The following is a 14,284-nucleotide window of genomic DNA, read 5'->3' on the forward strand; positions in this document are numbered from 1 at the left end:
GTTCCTCCTCTAGCTGCGGGGAAGGGAGGGCTAGTTGGGGTAGGCGGGCAGGTGAAGCCCTGCCCCGGAGGGAGGCCGGGAGGAACCGAGGGACGGACCGGGAAGGGCGGCGGCTGGACTGGAGGGAAGGAGGAAGCCTTGCTCGCCTCGCCGGCCAGGTGGGTCTGCGGCGGGCTTGGCTTGCGCGCGGAGGCCCGCAGCTCTGGAAAGCTCGGCCCCGTGGGAGAGGGAAAGGGGGGCCGAGGAGGGGCCGAGCCGTGGGGCGTCGGGGTTCTGTGCATGTGGCGCGAAGGGAAGCCCCGGAGGCTCGTGCTACGCGCTCTTTCGTGAAAGGAAATAAATAAAAAAAATTGTCCTTAGAGACCAACTAAGTTTGTTCTGGGTGTAAGCTTTCGTGTGCATGCACACTTCTTCGTAAAGCTTCGCGTTCTCTTTTTAGTCAGAATTCGCGTTGGCGGGAGCTGCGTGCGCTCAGCTCAGGCGCCCTATGAGATTTTGTGTTGCCCCTGCAACTCCGACGGGGAGCTTTCCTTGCCTTTCTTTCCTGTACCTTTTAATATTGGTGGCAAAGGGAGACCTTCAGCAGACCACAGTTTTGCCCTGTATGGAGACGCCAGTGATGCTCAAAGCTGCACCTGTTGAATGTTGGTTGGGCATGCAGCTTTTTAAAGAAAAGGGGGGGGGGGACAGAAGAGAAAGCGCTGCTTAAGGTGCTGTCATAATTGATAGATAGAATCACAGAGCTGGAAGGGATCCTGAGAATCATCTAGCTTAACCCCCTTCAACGCAGGAATATGCAGCTGTCCATTAGGCAAGATCGAACACGCAACCTTGACATTGTAAGCATCACACTCTAGTCAACTGATCTACCCATGAAAGAGATAATTGGAGGATAAGTTCTTTATTCTGGGAAGCCCTAAAGTAAGTAAAGGGGACCCATTATATGATTCTGCAGCGATAAGGTATGTTCTGTAATCTTGGGTCCATTCATTTCTGGCTTTTCTGCCAGCTACAACTGTACATAAATATGAAGAATCTTATAACTGTGTACATTATAAATATAAAATGCCTGTTGCTGTATAGTTATGCAGCAATAAGGGGTGTTTTGCAATACACTGGTACCTCGGGTTACACATGCTTCAGGTTACATACACTTCAGGTTACAGACTCCACTAACCCAGAAATAGTACCTCAGGTTAAGAACTTTGCTTCAGGATGAGAACAGAAATTGTGCTCTGGCGGCACAGCAGCAGGAGGCCCCATTAGCTAAAGTGGTGCTTCAGGTTAAGAACAGACCTCCGGAATGAATTAAGTACTTAACCCGAGGTACCACTGTATTGGATTTACCATGGAATGTTAAGACATCAGGAAACTGCCTTATAGTGAGTCAGACCATAGGTCCATCTAGCTCAGCATTGTCTGCACTGATTGGGAGCAGTTCAGGATTTCAAACAAGCCTCTCTCCCAGCCCTACCTAGAGATGCTGGGGATGAAGCCTGGGAACTTTTGCATGGAAAGCAGATGCTCTATCGCTGAGCCACAGCCACTCACCTGCTAGCTATACCTGCAGATAAATATGTTTTGCTCATTGTGTACTTGATAAATATAAAATGCTTGTTGTTTCAACTAACAATGTGGCATTCTAATGAGAAATGAGCAGTGCGTAATGCTTTTTGTTGATACAAGTGTGGTGCTGATAACCCTAAGGTTGCAGGTTTGATCCCCGTATGGGACAGCTGCATATTCCTGCACTGCAGGGGGTTGGATTGAATGATCCTCCAGGTCTCTTCCAACTCTACAATTCTGTGATTCTATATTTCTAGATTCAGGTAGGTAGCCGTGTTGGTCTGAGGCAGACAAAATAAATTTTAAAAAATTAAAAAATTGTCCAGTAGCGGCTTAGAGACCAACTAAGACTACATGTTAACAAACTAGTCTCCTTCCCTGGCCTCCCAAATTAAGTGTGCCTAAATTATAAGCGTTATGGGACAATGTATACACAATGTTACTTATCACCTTGGTTCATACTGTGATATTTACAATGGATGTGCAGAAGACAAGCTCTTCCTATCACTATATTTATGTCTAAATCAGTCTCTAAAGGGTAGGTGAACAGAAGTTCCATTTTATTTTCTTAAAAACAAGCAGCACACATTCAAAATGGTTTACTAAAGTTAAATTGTGTGCAAAAACAGCATAAGAAGACATTTTTAATGAAGAGAGGGTTTTCTATAAATGCTTCCTCTTAACATTATTTGCTAAAAAAAAAAGCAGCCAAGTATTCAGAGTTCCTTTGTAAGGATGTTATAAATGGCTGGATTCTATTAAAGAGAACTAGGAAAGCAATAACATAGTGTAATATGCACATCTCATACAAAAACTCAATTCCACATAGGTCTTGATGTGACTTTTGCAGTTGTTGGATTGTAAGTTAAACAATGCTTTCTTTTTTATTACATTTTAAAGTAAACAAAGTGGCTGGGTGTGTTTATGGTCCTGCCAGCAAGGCATAAGATTACACTGATATGCTTTTAAGTTCTTGGAATCTTATTTTGCAGTCGTGCTTTGAAATCAGTACTAACAATACATGTGTTTAATTTGCAGGAAATGTTTCCTGTAATTAGTAATCTTTTCGACAAGAAGCATGGGTTATTTAGGAAAATCTTAGCACAGTGTAAAAAAACTATTCGCTGCCGTCTAGAGATGGCGGAAGTGGCTGTTAAAGAAACCGAGACATCTTTAGTTTTGTTATAACATAATTATTCATTTTTATTAATTTATTTTCCAGCACAACTTTCCCTGACGTGTTTGTGTTTAAACAAAGCTTTTGTATTAAACAAAGGCGCCGCTAGCTTGACATAAGAAGCTATTTGTGTTGCCAATGAGTGAAGCAGTGTCATTGCAGAACAAACTGGGTATGACCTCAGAAGGTGAAGATGATGACATGGCATGTGGAGATTTGGGAAATGGACTCATTAGAAGGCAAAGTGATATGTATGAACCAGAAAGCTTCAGCGCACACCCAGGTATGCCTAGAAGAGGTTCAGCAAGGAAAAGCTTCAGTCCGTTTATGCTGCCAAAAAAAGGAGAAGAATGTGATGCAACAGTTTTCCGTTGCTCAAGGTGTAACAGTTTGAATGACACGTCGGTCAAAAAAATGGGAATCAATGCATTTCGTAGCTGCAACCGACAAAACAGCTCTGGTAAGGTTTTAGTTCAATCCAAACTTTTGGACCATTTAGTATTCTTCATACAGCATGTAAATGTTGCTATTAAGATACTTAATTCATGAACATCTTCAAAAGCATGTAAGTACCACAGAACAACAAATATAGAGCAGCAGGCGAAACAGTTTATTGCACCACCTAAAATGCTGGTTTCAAATTTTCAGTTATACTGAGCTTTTCACCTATTCCTGTAGGTGTTCAAAACAAAAATAAGGAATGTAAGATATATGTATGATGGATAGTGTTGACCCAGTTGTGTGTGCTTAAACATGTTGACTTAAATAGAAGCTATAATAACTGAATTTAAAATATTAGACCTTGCATCTGTTAAGACATACTGTTTTACGAGTTTTCCTGTAAAAAATGAGATATTCCAGTGGATCACAAGAGTGGAGATGAGGCAGTATTTAAGGCTTTATATAAGTTGTAAACAATGCTGTACAGGGGACTGGCGTATCAGTCAGCACACTAAGCACTTATTTGTTGACTCAGCCATTTGGGTGCTAGGCTTCTAATGATGTAGCCCAGCTTGCAGATTCCAAGCATGAAAGAGATTAATGTAGTCTCATTTATCTCTGAGGCCGCAGTGTACAGTAGCTTCTCACTGGATTGTAACATGAGTGAGAGTCCATTTTGGGGAGGAAACTCATTTTTCAAATATTCAAAACAATAACTGGATGTTGCTGAGGAAATACAGTTTCCTTCTCCCAGAAAACCATTGCTTCCAGTGCAAGTTGGAGTTCTGTATGGATTATGACTGTGCAAGTGTTGCAGGCAGTTATTTTGAAATTTGTCCTTTGAGTATTGAGTTCCTTTTTAAAAGAGGTCAGTTGCTCTCTGATGTTTCACTTTCATGCTTTGCCTTTTGGTGAACTCCCCTCCCCACCTCAGTTTTACTTTTATTTTATTTTATTTTAAGGAATCTCCATTAGAGTACATGTGTCCCAGGTTTTTCTTTTGTTTATACATCTCTTGAAACATAGTTCCACACATGCATGGAGACATAGATGGCCCATCCCATTTTGCCACCTGAGGTAAACCGGGAATTGCCGCCTCCTGCCCCATCTGCTGAATGAGCTCAGCCCTCACCACTTCTGCTGCTAGAACACTGCAGCTCTCACCAAAGTTGGTGGGAGCCAGGCTGTGTGTGTGTTTTCTGGAAGCAGTAGTGTGGACAGAGAACCATCTCTTTTGTCTTCATTGCCTGAGTCGGCTGCTTTACCGAACCTCATGTGCTGGATAGCTCAGCATGGAGACAAACAAATGTGTGGTTAGCCATTAAATAAGTTAGTGTTGATTTAACTTTACCTTTTGATCTAAAGTTCTTTTGCATCCTTTTCCCCACCCCATTGGGAGATGCCCAGTGTGGGTTTTTTCTCTCCTTCCAACAATCAGATGCTATTGCTTGAAACTTAAGAAGTGGTCTATTAAATGCTTATTACATAAAAGTGCAAGGGGAGGGCAAATTACCAAACATAATTTTGAGAAACAGCTGGTGCTTTTTAAGTTTTTTTTTTTACATTTTAAATAAGCACTTAGAAATAAGCATGCCATCCTATTAGTTTCAAACCAGGACACTTTTTCTATTATGAATGCACACAGAAACTAACTCTGAGGCATCAAATGAAGAATTAATACAACACCTTCAAGAAGCTGAAGAGGTAAGTGCCTGTCTTGGCAAGACTTAATTTGGAACCTTATTTTTCTCATTAATAGGGTGTCCCTAGACCCAGAATCAATAGCAAATATGGGGCAAGGTGTTGAGAGAGTAGTAGAAGTCCAGCTTCACCCATATTTGGAGGAAGTGGATTTTCTGGATCCATTTCGGTCTGGCTTTAGGCCTGGTTATGGCACTGAAGCCGCCTTGGTTGATGGTTTAAGCAGGAGCCTCTCCTGCTGGCCAGGGAACCCTCCAGAACAGTGTGGGAGATGGTGTGGCGATGGGGCTGCAGCCTGAGGGAGAAATCCTTCCAATCACACAAGCGGGTGTACCATCCACACATAGCAGAAAGTCTCTGTATGATGCCCAATATTTTTGTTTACTCAACGTGACTTTATTCGTACCCAGGAAATAGAAGTTTTAAGAGTTGAATTGGAAGCATCTCAAAGACAACTTGAAGGCAAAGAGCAAGCACTAAAAATTCTGCAGAGCATGGTAACTTACTAATATATATTAATTTACATGAAATTTGTAATGTAGCCTTTTTCAAATTGTACATGTACTGTTATGCAAATGAGACAGCTGTTCTTCACTGTTAATGTTGGTGACCGGTTCCTTAATTGATGCAGAGGCAGTTTTAGGGTAGCATGACCAGTTCAGATGCACTGGGTTTGCGCTGCAGGGGGCGCCATAACAGTGTTGTGTGAGAGTGTGAGAGGCAGTGGGGAGCCTCTGAAATTTGAGAGCTCAAAGTCTGCCACTGATTGATACATATGTTTTCACTTTTAGTATGAGCTGCAAGACATAATATTATGCGAGACATAATAGTTCAGCTTTTAAAATTTTTATTTCTCAGGCAGTGCTGGATAAAGCCACTTGTCATACTAAAGCGGTATTTAAAAAAACAGAGCAGCAGAAGAGAGCTTTAGAAAAGGTAAGACTATAGCTTATTCTTTCTCTGAAGAGGGGCAAAAATAGCTGAGATGTGGGAATGGCAGATGAAATTGATGGACTATATGGAATTGGCGGAAATGACTGGCAGAATCCGTGACCAGGGAGAAGAGTCGGTGGAAGAAGATTGGAAGAAATTGGAAGATTACTTACAGAAATATTGCAAAATTAAAGAATGTTAGAGTGATGTTGGATTGAAATTAAGTGGCTTCTAGCTGCACAGGCTTTAAAGTTATATATAGATCAAGATTAAGGATTAGGATAAAAAAAAAAAGTTAAAAGAAATGGAAAATTGGCTTTTAATAGGTTAAAATTTAATGTTATATTATATTAAGATTAAGGATTGGGATTAAAAAGGAGGGAAAGGAATTGCTGGTCAAACAAATTGAATTGGAATACAAAAGAGGGAGGTATGAGGAGGTCCGGGAAATAAGTAAATGTAAAAGTTGGGATGAAAAGATGGAATTGTTTTTAACTGTTTTTTATTTTTTATTTTTGTATTTTGTATGGTGTATTTTTCTTTTTCTTTTTAAATTTCTTTTTTTTATTAAGATGTCTCTTTTCATGTGAAACTTCAATAAATATCATTTAAAAAATAAATAAATAGCTGAGATGTGTATGGGATTGCAGCCCTAAAGCAAAATTCTGAAACATACTTGATTTCAATGGACTAAGCATGCTTAAGACTACAGTCCTTACTGGGCAAAAAGATCCACTGAACACTGCAATTTACTTCTCACTAAATATGCATGGCGCTGCACTGCACATCTTTGTTGATTTGCCTTTTATTTACAATATTTTATTTAGTACAGTTGTAATAGTTTGCTGGAATACTTATTGGAAAAGATGTGTCTGGATAATTGGGAGATTTCAGAGCCCAGAGTTTTTATTCCATGGGAAGAACTGTTTGATTCTTCTCTTTTAGCGAACACTGTGCCCACAGATTTTCAAGTTTTTCTCCACAATAGTGAAAACTAGAAAATCGATTTTCACATTAATGCAGTAGACTGATTGCATGAATGTGTGGATACATAGAACATTCCTAGACATTTTGTTTTTCATCAGTAGTTATCTAAAGTTGCTGACTCAGTATTTTTAGACAAACAATTGACTGCAATCCTAGATTTCATCAAGAAAAGTGAACAGGAGAGCACTAAGTCCACAGTCCAGGGGTGTTTGGAATGTACTTACTGCTCAGCAGAACAGGCAAGCTGACTTGTGGTTGGCTTTTTGAACCAGGTGATTAAAGGTAAAAGGACCCCTGACCATTAGGTCCAGTCGTGACCGACTCTGTGGTTGCGGCGCTCATCTCGCTTTAGTGGCCGAGGGAGCTGGTGTACAGCTTCCGAGTCATGTGGCCAGCATGATTAAGACGCTTCTGGCGAACCAGAGCAGTGCACGGAAACGCCGTTTACCTTCCTGCCGGAGCGGTACCTATTTATCTACTTGCACTTTGACGTGCTTTCAAACTGCTAGGTTGGCAGGAGCTGGGACCAAGCAACGGGAGCTCACCCCATCGCAGGGATTCAAACCGCCGATCTTCTGATCGGCAAGTCCTAGGCTCTGTGGTTTAACCCACAGTGCCACCTGCGTCCCTGAACCAGGTGATTACTTGCAATAAATTATTTCCAAACATTGCCAGTTGTGCACTGGCTGCTTCTTGCCAAGTTAAGGCAAAATTATATGATCTTGGAGAATAAATCTGTGCAGTGTGGTTATGGGATGTAGGAGGGAATTCGATCCATCTTCACTACACTAAGAGTATAATGTTCAAATTATGGAATATTGTCCTGCTTTCTTCTAATATTAACATTTTACTGTTTATAGGAAATAAATGTTCTACAGTGGGAAATAAAAATTAATCAGGAGAAATTCAAAAATACAGAAGAGTCTTGGGCAGAAAAATATGACAGGTATATATACCAAAGTAATACCTCAGTTTTGCAATATATAGAAGCATATGTTTGAGGTATGATTTAAAAACATGTCATTTGTTGCCATTGTCAACAGAATTTATTGTGAAAATGCTGCACTTAATGAAACACTGAAATTGAAAACTGATGAAGTTAAAACACTAAAGTCTGAAAATGAATGTAAGTATGCTCCACCTTTTTCAGTTCTTTCCCTTTAAAAGAAATTGTGTTTCTCACCTTCATCTTAGATGCAAAAAAGCAAAGACTAATCTTTTTTGAAAAGTGTACTGTGTTCAGTTTAACTTTCCATGATGCAGAATATATTAGTTCAGTATTTATTGTTTTTAGCCAAAGGCCATTGCATTGTAAGTCACAAAAGAAACAAGATATTCCAAGAGTAAGTTAAACAAATGTATTTTCCTAAATGCAAGTTGTTAAAACATATAATTGTAAAGTTCTTCAAATCATTTAGTCATAATGTCTTAGTCTTAAACTTTTGTTTGTACTCTTGATTTGAACATCATGTCACGCTTAGAAGCATAAGGTTGAAATTATGCATTCTTACCCACTGAATATACTGGAATTTAGGATTTTGCATGTTGCATTGATGAAGTAGCAATAAGATTAGCATCATCATGTACTCACCTAGGTAGCCTAGGTTAGATGGCAAACGGCTGAAAGTCACCTATTGAGCTTCATAGCTGAGAAGGGATTTGAACCTGAATCTCCCTAGTCCTAATCTGTCACTCTAAGACACTACACCATCACTGGCTCTCAGTGTTTAATATTGCCACTGGTAACACTTATTGACACATAATTTCAGCATAGTTTAGTAAACCACAGCTTTGAACCTGCTTCAAATGCAGAATCTTCAGTCCATAATATATGAGATTATAAAACTAGTGCTTTGTAAAGAGCCTTTTCCTCCTTAGTGTGTGACCTCAACCAATTCCACAAAATCTGAGACTAGGGAAGCTTCCAACATAAACTTGTAGGTGAGCTTGAGCTCTTTGTTCAGAAATTAAGCTCCTTTATTTTGTGAATACCCCACAAGTTAGGAAATGAAGAATCAAACTCTATTAAATTTGAAAATTACGTGAGGATTTGAAGCAAAACAAGCTGATTGGAAATTTCACAAACTGTTTCCGTGCTCAATATTTAATTTTACAGTTTTGGAACAACAGCACTTGGAGATTCTCGCTGTCCTAGATGCAAAACAGCAGAAGATTGTTCAGGAGAACATGTCCCTTAGCAAGAGTGGTTTTACAGAGATAACAGGACTTGAGGTGTGTATATTAAAATTGCTTTGTTTGAGTCTTTTGCTGATTCCAGTTACTTTAAGAATGAAGTGGAAGGGCAGAGGCTTCAGTTCTTTCGGCTACTATTTTCCCTCCTCCATTTGGACTTGGGATCTTATCCACTTCATGAAATACCATTGCTCGCGCCCTCTTTCTTCCTAGACCAGTCTGCCCCAAGCTGATCTTCTACAACTTTTTTCGAGCTGTGAAATGGAGAAATTGAAAATAGAAAAGCCCAAGAGCTCATAATGAGTTTGATACTGATTTTAGTTACAGTAATGGAATGTTGGGGCTGGGTGGGGGATAGGTGAGAGGTGATTTTTCGTTGATCCCCACCTACACTACCTGAAAATCTTCCAATGAGAGTTGGAGGATACTCTGGAAGAAGGTGCATGAGACAGAAGGGGAATCAGAGAAAATCGTCTCTACCTTTCATGAATGGGAGCTTCTATTAGATTGTAGTAACTTCTGGAAATGGAAGCAGTCCTTCTGTTCTAAAGGGCCGCTCTGGATCCAAGCCAGTAATATAACTTGTATGAAGATGTAGAAGTCTACCCTTATTCTGTGTTTTGTAAAATAATAATAATAATCAATAATGGAATGGTGTGCATTTGAATTTGAAGCTGGCAGTACTTGGAGCCTGCACTTGCAGTGGTCTTGAGGGAGAGCCATGCTCCTGTGCAAAAATGTCAGCAGCGACTCGAAAACAACTGCTTCAGCTCAAACAAGAGGTATTTATGCTTGGACTGAAAGTAGCATTGTTGTCCCTTTTAATGAAGATGTGTAGAAGGCACTTGTCATGTGTGAAGTTGTTCAAAATGATGCAAGCTTAAAAATACAGTGTTTAGGCAGCTGATATGTCAGTGCATTTTCCTTTTTATGATGACAGATATCTAAAACTTGTATTATTATTATTATATATTATATATGTACAAGTATATGTATTAGCGGCCCAATGCATAAGAGTATATTTAGACAAGGGTAGCCTATGAAAACAAAATGGGATGGATCCAAAGATGGATCTTTCTTGCTCTAATGCAGGGGTCAGCAAACTTTTTCAGCAGGGGGCTGGTCCACTGTCTCTCAGACCTTGTGGGGGGCCGGACTATATTTTGGGGGGGGGGATGATGCAAGAGCACCACGAGCCCTGGTGGCTGCTTACCTGTGTCGTGCAAGCGGCAGGGGCTGGCGGCAGTGGCAGAGGCAGAAGGACAATGAGCGGAACGCGAAAGGGCTCTGGAGAGAGGCTGCTTAAAATGGCGGCTGCTCAAACACTGCTGCTGCTGGCATCAACAAAGCCCAGCCCCCTTCCTCCTCTAGGCAGGGAAGGGAGAAGCCAGGAGGAGGGAGGGAGGAGGCTGAGGTGCCGCCATGTGAGGGAGAGGGAAAGAACGTGCACGCTGGCGATCCACACAGCAATTCCCGGACCGTCCGCAGGCTGGATCCAGAAGGCAATTTGGCCTGATCTGGCCTGTGGGCCTTACTTTGCCTACCCATTCTCTAATGGAAGAAGTTTGTTCTGAATCAATGCCATTTTCTTGTAGGCACATCTCATTTTCTTTGTGCAGCCCTCTTTAGGCTAAATGATGAAATCCATTCATGCAACTAGGAGAGGTTTGGTAGCCAATAATTATTTCTAGAAGTCTGTCTGTCTCGGCTTTCTTGGTTACTGTTCCACACAGAGAAAAAGTCTGGGTGTGTTTGCTGCCTAAGCAGGAGGATTTTATAGGGAGCAGCAGTGGGTGATACTTATTTTTGTAGCAACTCTAGTACTCTGACCATTGATTCTGCATCCTAGCACAAGGTGTAGCCCAGTTCCATGGTAAAAAAAGAACAAAGTGCCTCCATTTGTGGACAGCCATTTTTATTATGGGTTTTGTTGTTAAATGTCAATCCTGTGGCAGAGTATACTAGAGGTTTTCCCAGTCAATTGTTAGAATTAAATTTTCTGGTCACCTAGTGACTGTGTGTGTGTATAGCTCTACTTCATTTGGGGAAGCAGTTGCTATACCAATGTACTGGGACAGAATGACTAAAAAAGCTCCAAAATGTGGATTCATTCACTCTTTTTTTGAACATCATCTGAACCTTCTCTCAATCTTAAAAAACAACAACATAGTTTGAGCTTCTGAAGAAGAGTAAAGAAGAAGCATATATTATGGCAGATGCCTTCAGAATTGCATTTGAGCAGCAACTGATGCGGAGGAGGGACCAGGCTCTGGGACTCGCACAGATGAATAAGATCTGCAGAAAAGACAAGAAACGATTCAACTGGAAAAACATAAAAGACGATGGTAATTTTCTCCATGTGCATGATTCTCAGTGGTACTGAAAGTAGCCCAGAATTTGCAGTTTTTGTTTTGTATAAAACCTATTCGAATAAACCTAAAACCTACTGTTTGACATCATGCATTTGGTGGCCTGAATTTCATAGTAGCTAACTATGCTGCATGCATACAGAGTGGCAAAGCAGTCCCTACCAAGAGAATTTAAGGCTGGTTCATGCATGTTAATTGCTTGATTACGGCTCATCTCATGAAGAGCAGTAGATCAATGAGCCATCACAGATAACATCATCAAAGAGAGAACTTTTATATATCACCTCAAAACACAATGGTCTTGTTCAGTTGAGGATATCTTAATTTGAAGCCTTCTGAATCTCACTTATTCATTATCTGGGAAAAGGTCTTTACAGGGAGACAGCTATGAAAAATGATGGAGTAATCTCTCCAAACTGGTGGTGGTGGTGTTAAATATGCTGGATTATGTCCAATAAAATAAATGTCAAGTTAAAAGACCATAGGAAGCATTTTTCTGGCACATGTATAATTTGCATGTGGTGATATTCAATATGATAAAAGTGTGATCTTATGATTGCAATCTGCTTTGAAAAATGAGTATTTTGAATGATGGGAGAGGATTCATCCACCAGTGAGTGAACTAAAGTAATAAACAGTCTGTTTCCTTTTTGGAGTTCATATAATTTTCTCCCAGTTTATTGCAATTTATCCTCTCTCTTTCGAGCACCTGCATACATTTCTTCTCTTCTCACCCCTGTATTATTGCCTTTCTGGTGCTGATAGGACATTGGAGCTTAATAGTAGAGCAGGAGTAGCCAACCTTTGGAGCGCCAATCATCCCTGGCCTTTGGTTTTGCCAAATGGGATTAATGGGAGTCCGAGCCCAACAACATTTGGAGGGCACCGCATTGGCTATCCCTGTAACAGACTATGAATAACTAATTTAGAATGAGGATTCAAAACATGTTATCTAAGATCAGCATATTTTGGCCTTCATTACTAGCACTCCACTGTTCTCTGTTTATTCACTTTAACTGCAGAACATTTTGCTCTATTCTTTTTGTTCTATATGTGCTGGTTATTATTTTGTCTATTAAAAGTGTAGCAGTCACCACCAAAAAGCATGTGTACTTTTGGAAGCTGGATTATAGATGTACGCCATTTATTTTCGTTTGGTAACAGCCTCAGTTTTCCAGTGGTATATTAGTTTTAGGCTTAATTTTATTTGGACTTTAAAAAGGTGGTTGTTGTTTAGAATGTCTCAAAGATCAGGACTTAAATGTGAATGTTATTTTTTCCCCTCAGGTGCTTTCACATTTCAAGGGAATAGGAAAAGCTTGGGGCGAAAGTTGATGGGCATGCTTGCTTCCGGCACTGACAGCAAGAAAATAGAAGAATTGGATAATCCACAGGAAATCATTAGGATGCTGATAGACTTGGTTGGTAACTTGTATGGCTTCATAGAGGGCATATTAATGGTGTTCTTTTATCTTTGTAAAAATAAATATACACTGTTTATTTTTATTTTTTATTGATTTTTACAGATGAATGATAAGGAGGAAGCTTTGGCCCATCAAAGAAAAGTTAGTTATATGCTTGCTCGTGCCCTGGAAGAGAAAGAAGATCGTCTGCAGCAAAATAAGGAAAGCAAATTTTCAGAAGAGCTTGCTCTTAGCAGTAATCAGTGCAAAGATGATTCAGAGCCCCCAAAGTCAGCTCTTCCTGTGTGTTCGAGTTGCCAGACATGCGGTGCTCAAGATTGCTCCTGCTCTATTTCCCACACATCTCCCACCAGAATGCTGAACTGTACGTCAAAAAGTTCTTGTTCCCCAACACCTGAAGAAAATTATGTGCATTCAACAGAGGAAGCAGCTGATCAAAACTGAAAATACTGACTGCTCTACAGGGGAGGGTAGAGTCTAGAAGGGGGCGGGGATGACAGAGGCAACACACCTCTTTAATGCTCAAGACTTATTTAAGATTCATATGCGCTTGCATGGATGGGCTTTCAATTGACTTGCAGGTATCACTGTGATACATAGAAGTCAACATGCAGAAGTTCTTGTGTGTCAACAGAGCCCCTGGTTTGGGCTGTAATTCTGTCATCATAATTCAGGGAACCTTTTTATTAGAGTGATTTTAAGCATTTTTCACCAATTAAAATAATTGCAAAAAAAAACCTGAATGTGTTTTATACACTTAATGTAGGTATTTGTAAATAGTTTGCTTGTACGTAATGCCTGTGTATTTTATGCTATGATGGAATTGGGGGCAGATGTATTTTTGAAAGCACTATTTCATGATCAAATGAACGAACTTCTATGCTATGAGAATGTTTACTGTAAGATAAAGAGATTCTGGGTTGTGTATCCACATACATACATAGGGACTAGATCCACTAAAATCAGTAGACTTTTAAGTCTATTAATTTCAGTGGGTCAGTTCTGATGTATGGTTTAGCATGTTGGGTACAATTTTTTCCTCTGCTGATCATAAATTAATTGATTCCCTGCTATTTTAAAAATTAAGTAATGTCATTTATAATTTAACAGTGTGTCAAAACTATGGGCAGTATTCAGCTAAATAAAAGTGCGAATGCAAGGATTAGCACTAGTGTAAAGAGACAATTCCCCTCATGTACATCCCACTGCCCCCAAATTTACTCTGGAGGCTTGGGAAACCTTCAGAACAGATTGGGGGGGAGATTTTGTTGTACAAGGATAAATCCTGTGCTGACAGAACAGCATCCTTAGCACTCATACACCCCTCATTTTGATATAGTCACATGTATTAAGGTGAACAAATCCCTCCCCCAATTGGGGAAGGGTAACATTTTTACATGCTAGGGACTTTAAAGTGGCCTTAATTTAAGACAGGGGTAGGCAACCTAAGGCCCGTGGGCCGGATACGGCCCAATCGCCTTCTAAATCCGGCC

The 14,284-nt window shown here is 40.3% G+C and overlaps 1 protein-coding gene across 3 annotated transcripts; it reads left to right on the plus strand.

The window, feature by feature from the left end:
• CCDC125 (coiled-coil domain containing 125) lies at positions 1–13,956 on the plus strand. 3 transcript variants are annotated; one of them, XM_080972810.1, is made up of 12 exons: positions 1–158; positions 2,843–3,203; positions 4,830–4,888; positions 5,296–5,382; positions 5,744–5,821; positions 7,666–7,751; positions 7,849–7,931; positions 8,922–9,037; positions 9,673–9,780; positions 11,169–11,343; positions 12,655–12,788; positions 12,894–13,956. In XM_080972810.1, the coding sequence occupies exons 2-12, from the start codon at positions 2,882–2,884 to the stop codon at positions 13,233–13,235; spliced, it is 1,590 nt and encodes a 529-aa protein (XP_080828936.1). In that variant the 5' UTR covers positions 1–158; positions 2,843–2,881; the 3' UTR covers positions 13,236–13,956. The 3 variants fall into 3 exon arrangements, with proteins under 3 accessions (XP_080828936.1, XP_080828937.1, XP_080828935.1); XM_080972811.1 differs by having other exon boundaries at positions 2,906–3,203; XM_080972809.1 differs by having other exon boundaries at positions 2–158; positions 2,789–3,203.
• The last annotated feature ends 328 nt before the right edge of the window (positions 13,957–14,284 follow it).

The sequence above is a fragment of the Podarcis pityusensis genome, assembly GCF_964106645.2.
Source record: "Podarcis pityusensis genome assembly, chromosome: 11".
Classification (NCBI taxonomy): domain Eukaryota; kingdom Metazoa; phylum Chordata; class Lepidosauria; order Squamata; family Lacertidae; genus Podarcis; species Podarcis pityusensis.

Bases quoted from the DNA above. Each gene is read 5' to 3' on its own strand.
- CCDC125 (XM_080972810.1), top strand. From the start codon at position 2,882: ATGAGTGAAGCAGTGTCATTGCAGAACAAACTGGGTATGACCTCAGAA. The intron at 3,204-4,829 runs GTAAGGTTTTAG...GAATGCACACAG, and splicing joins CAACCGACAAAACAGCTCTG to AAACTAACTCTGAGGCATCA. The intron at 12,789-12,893 runs GTTGGTAACTTG...TGATTTTTACAG, and splicing joins TTAGGATGCTGATAGACTTG to ATGAATGATAAGGAGGAAGC.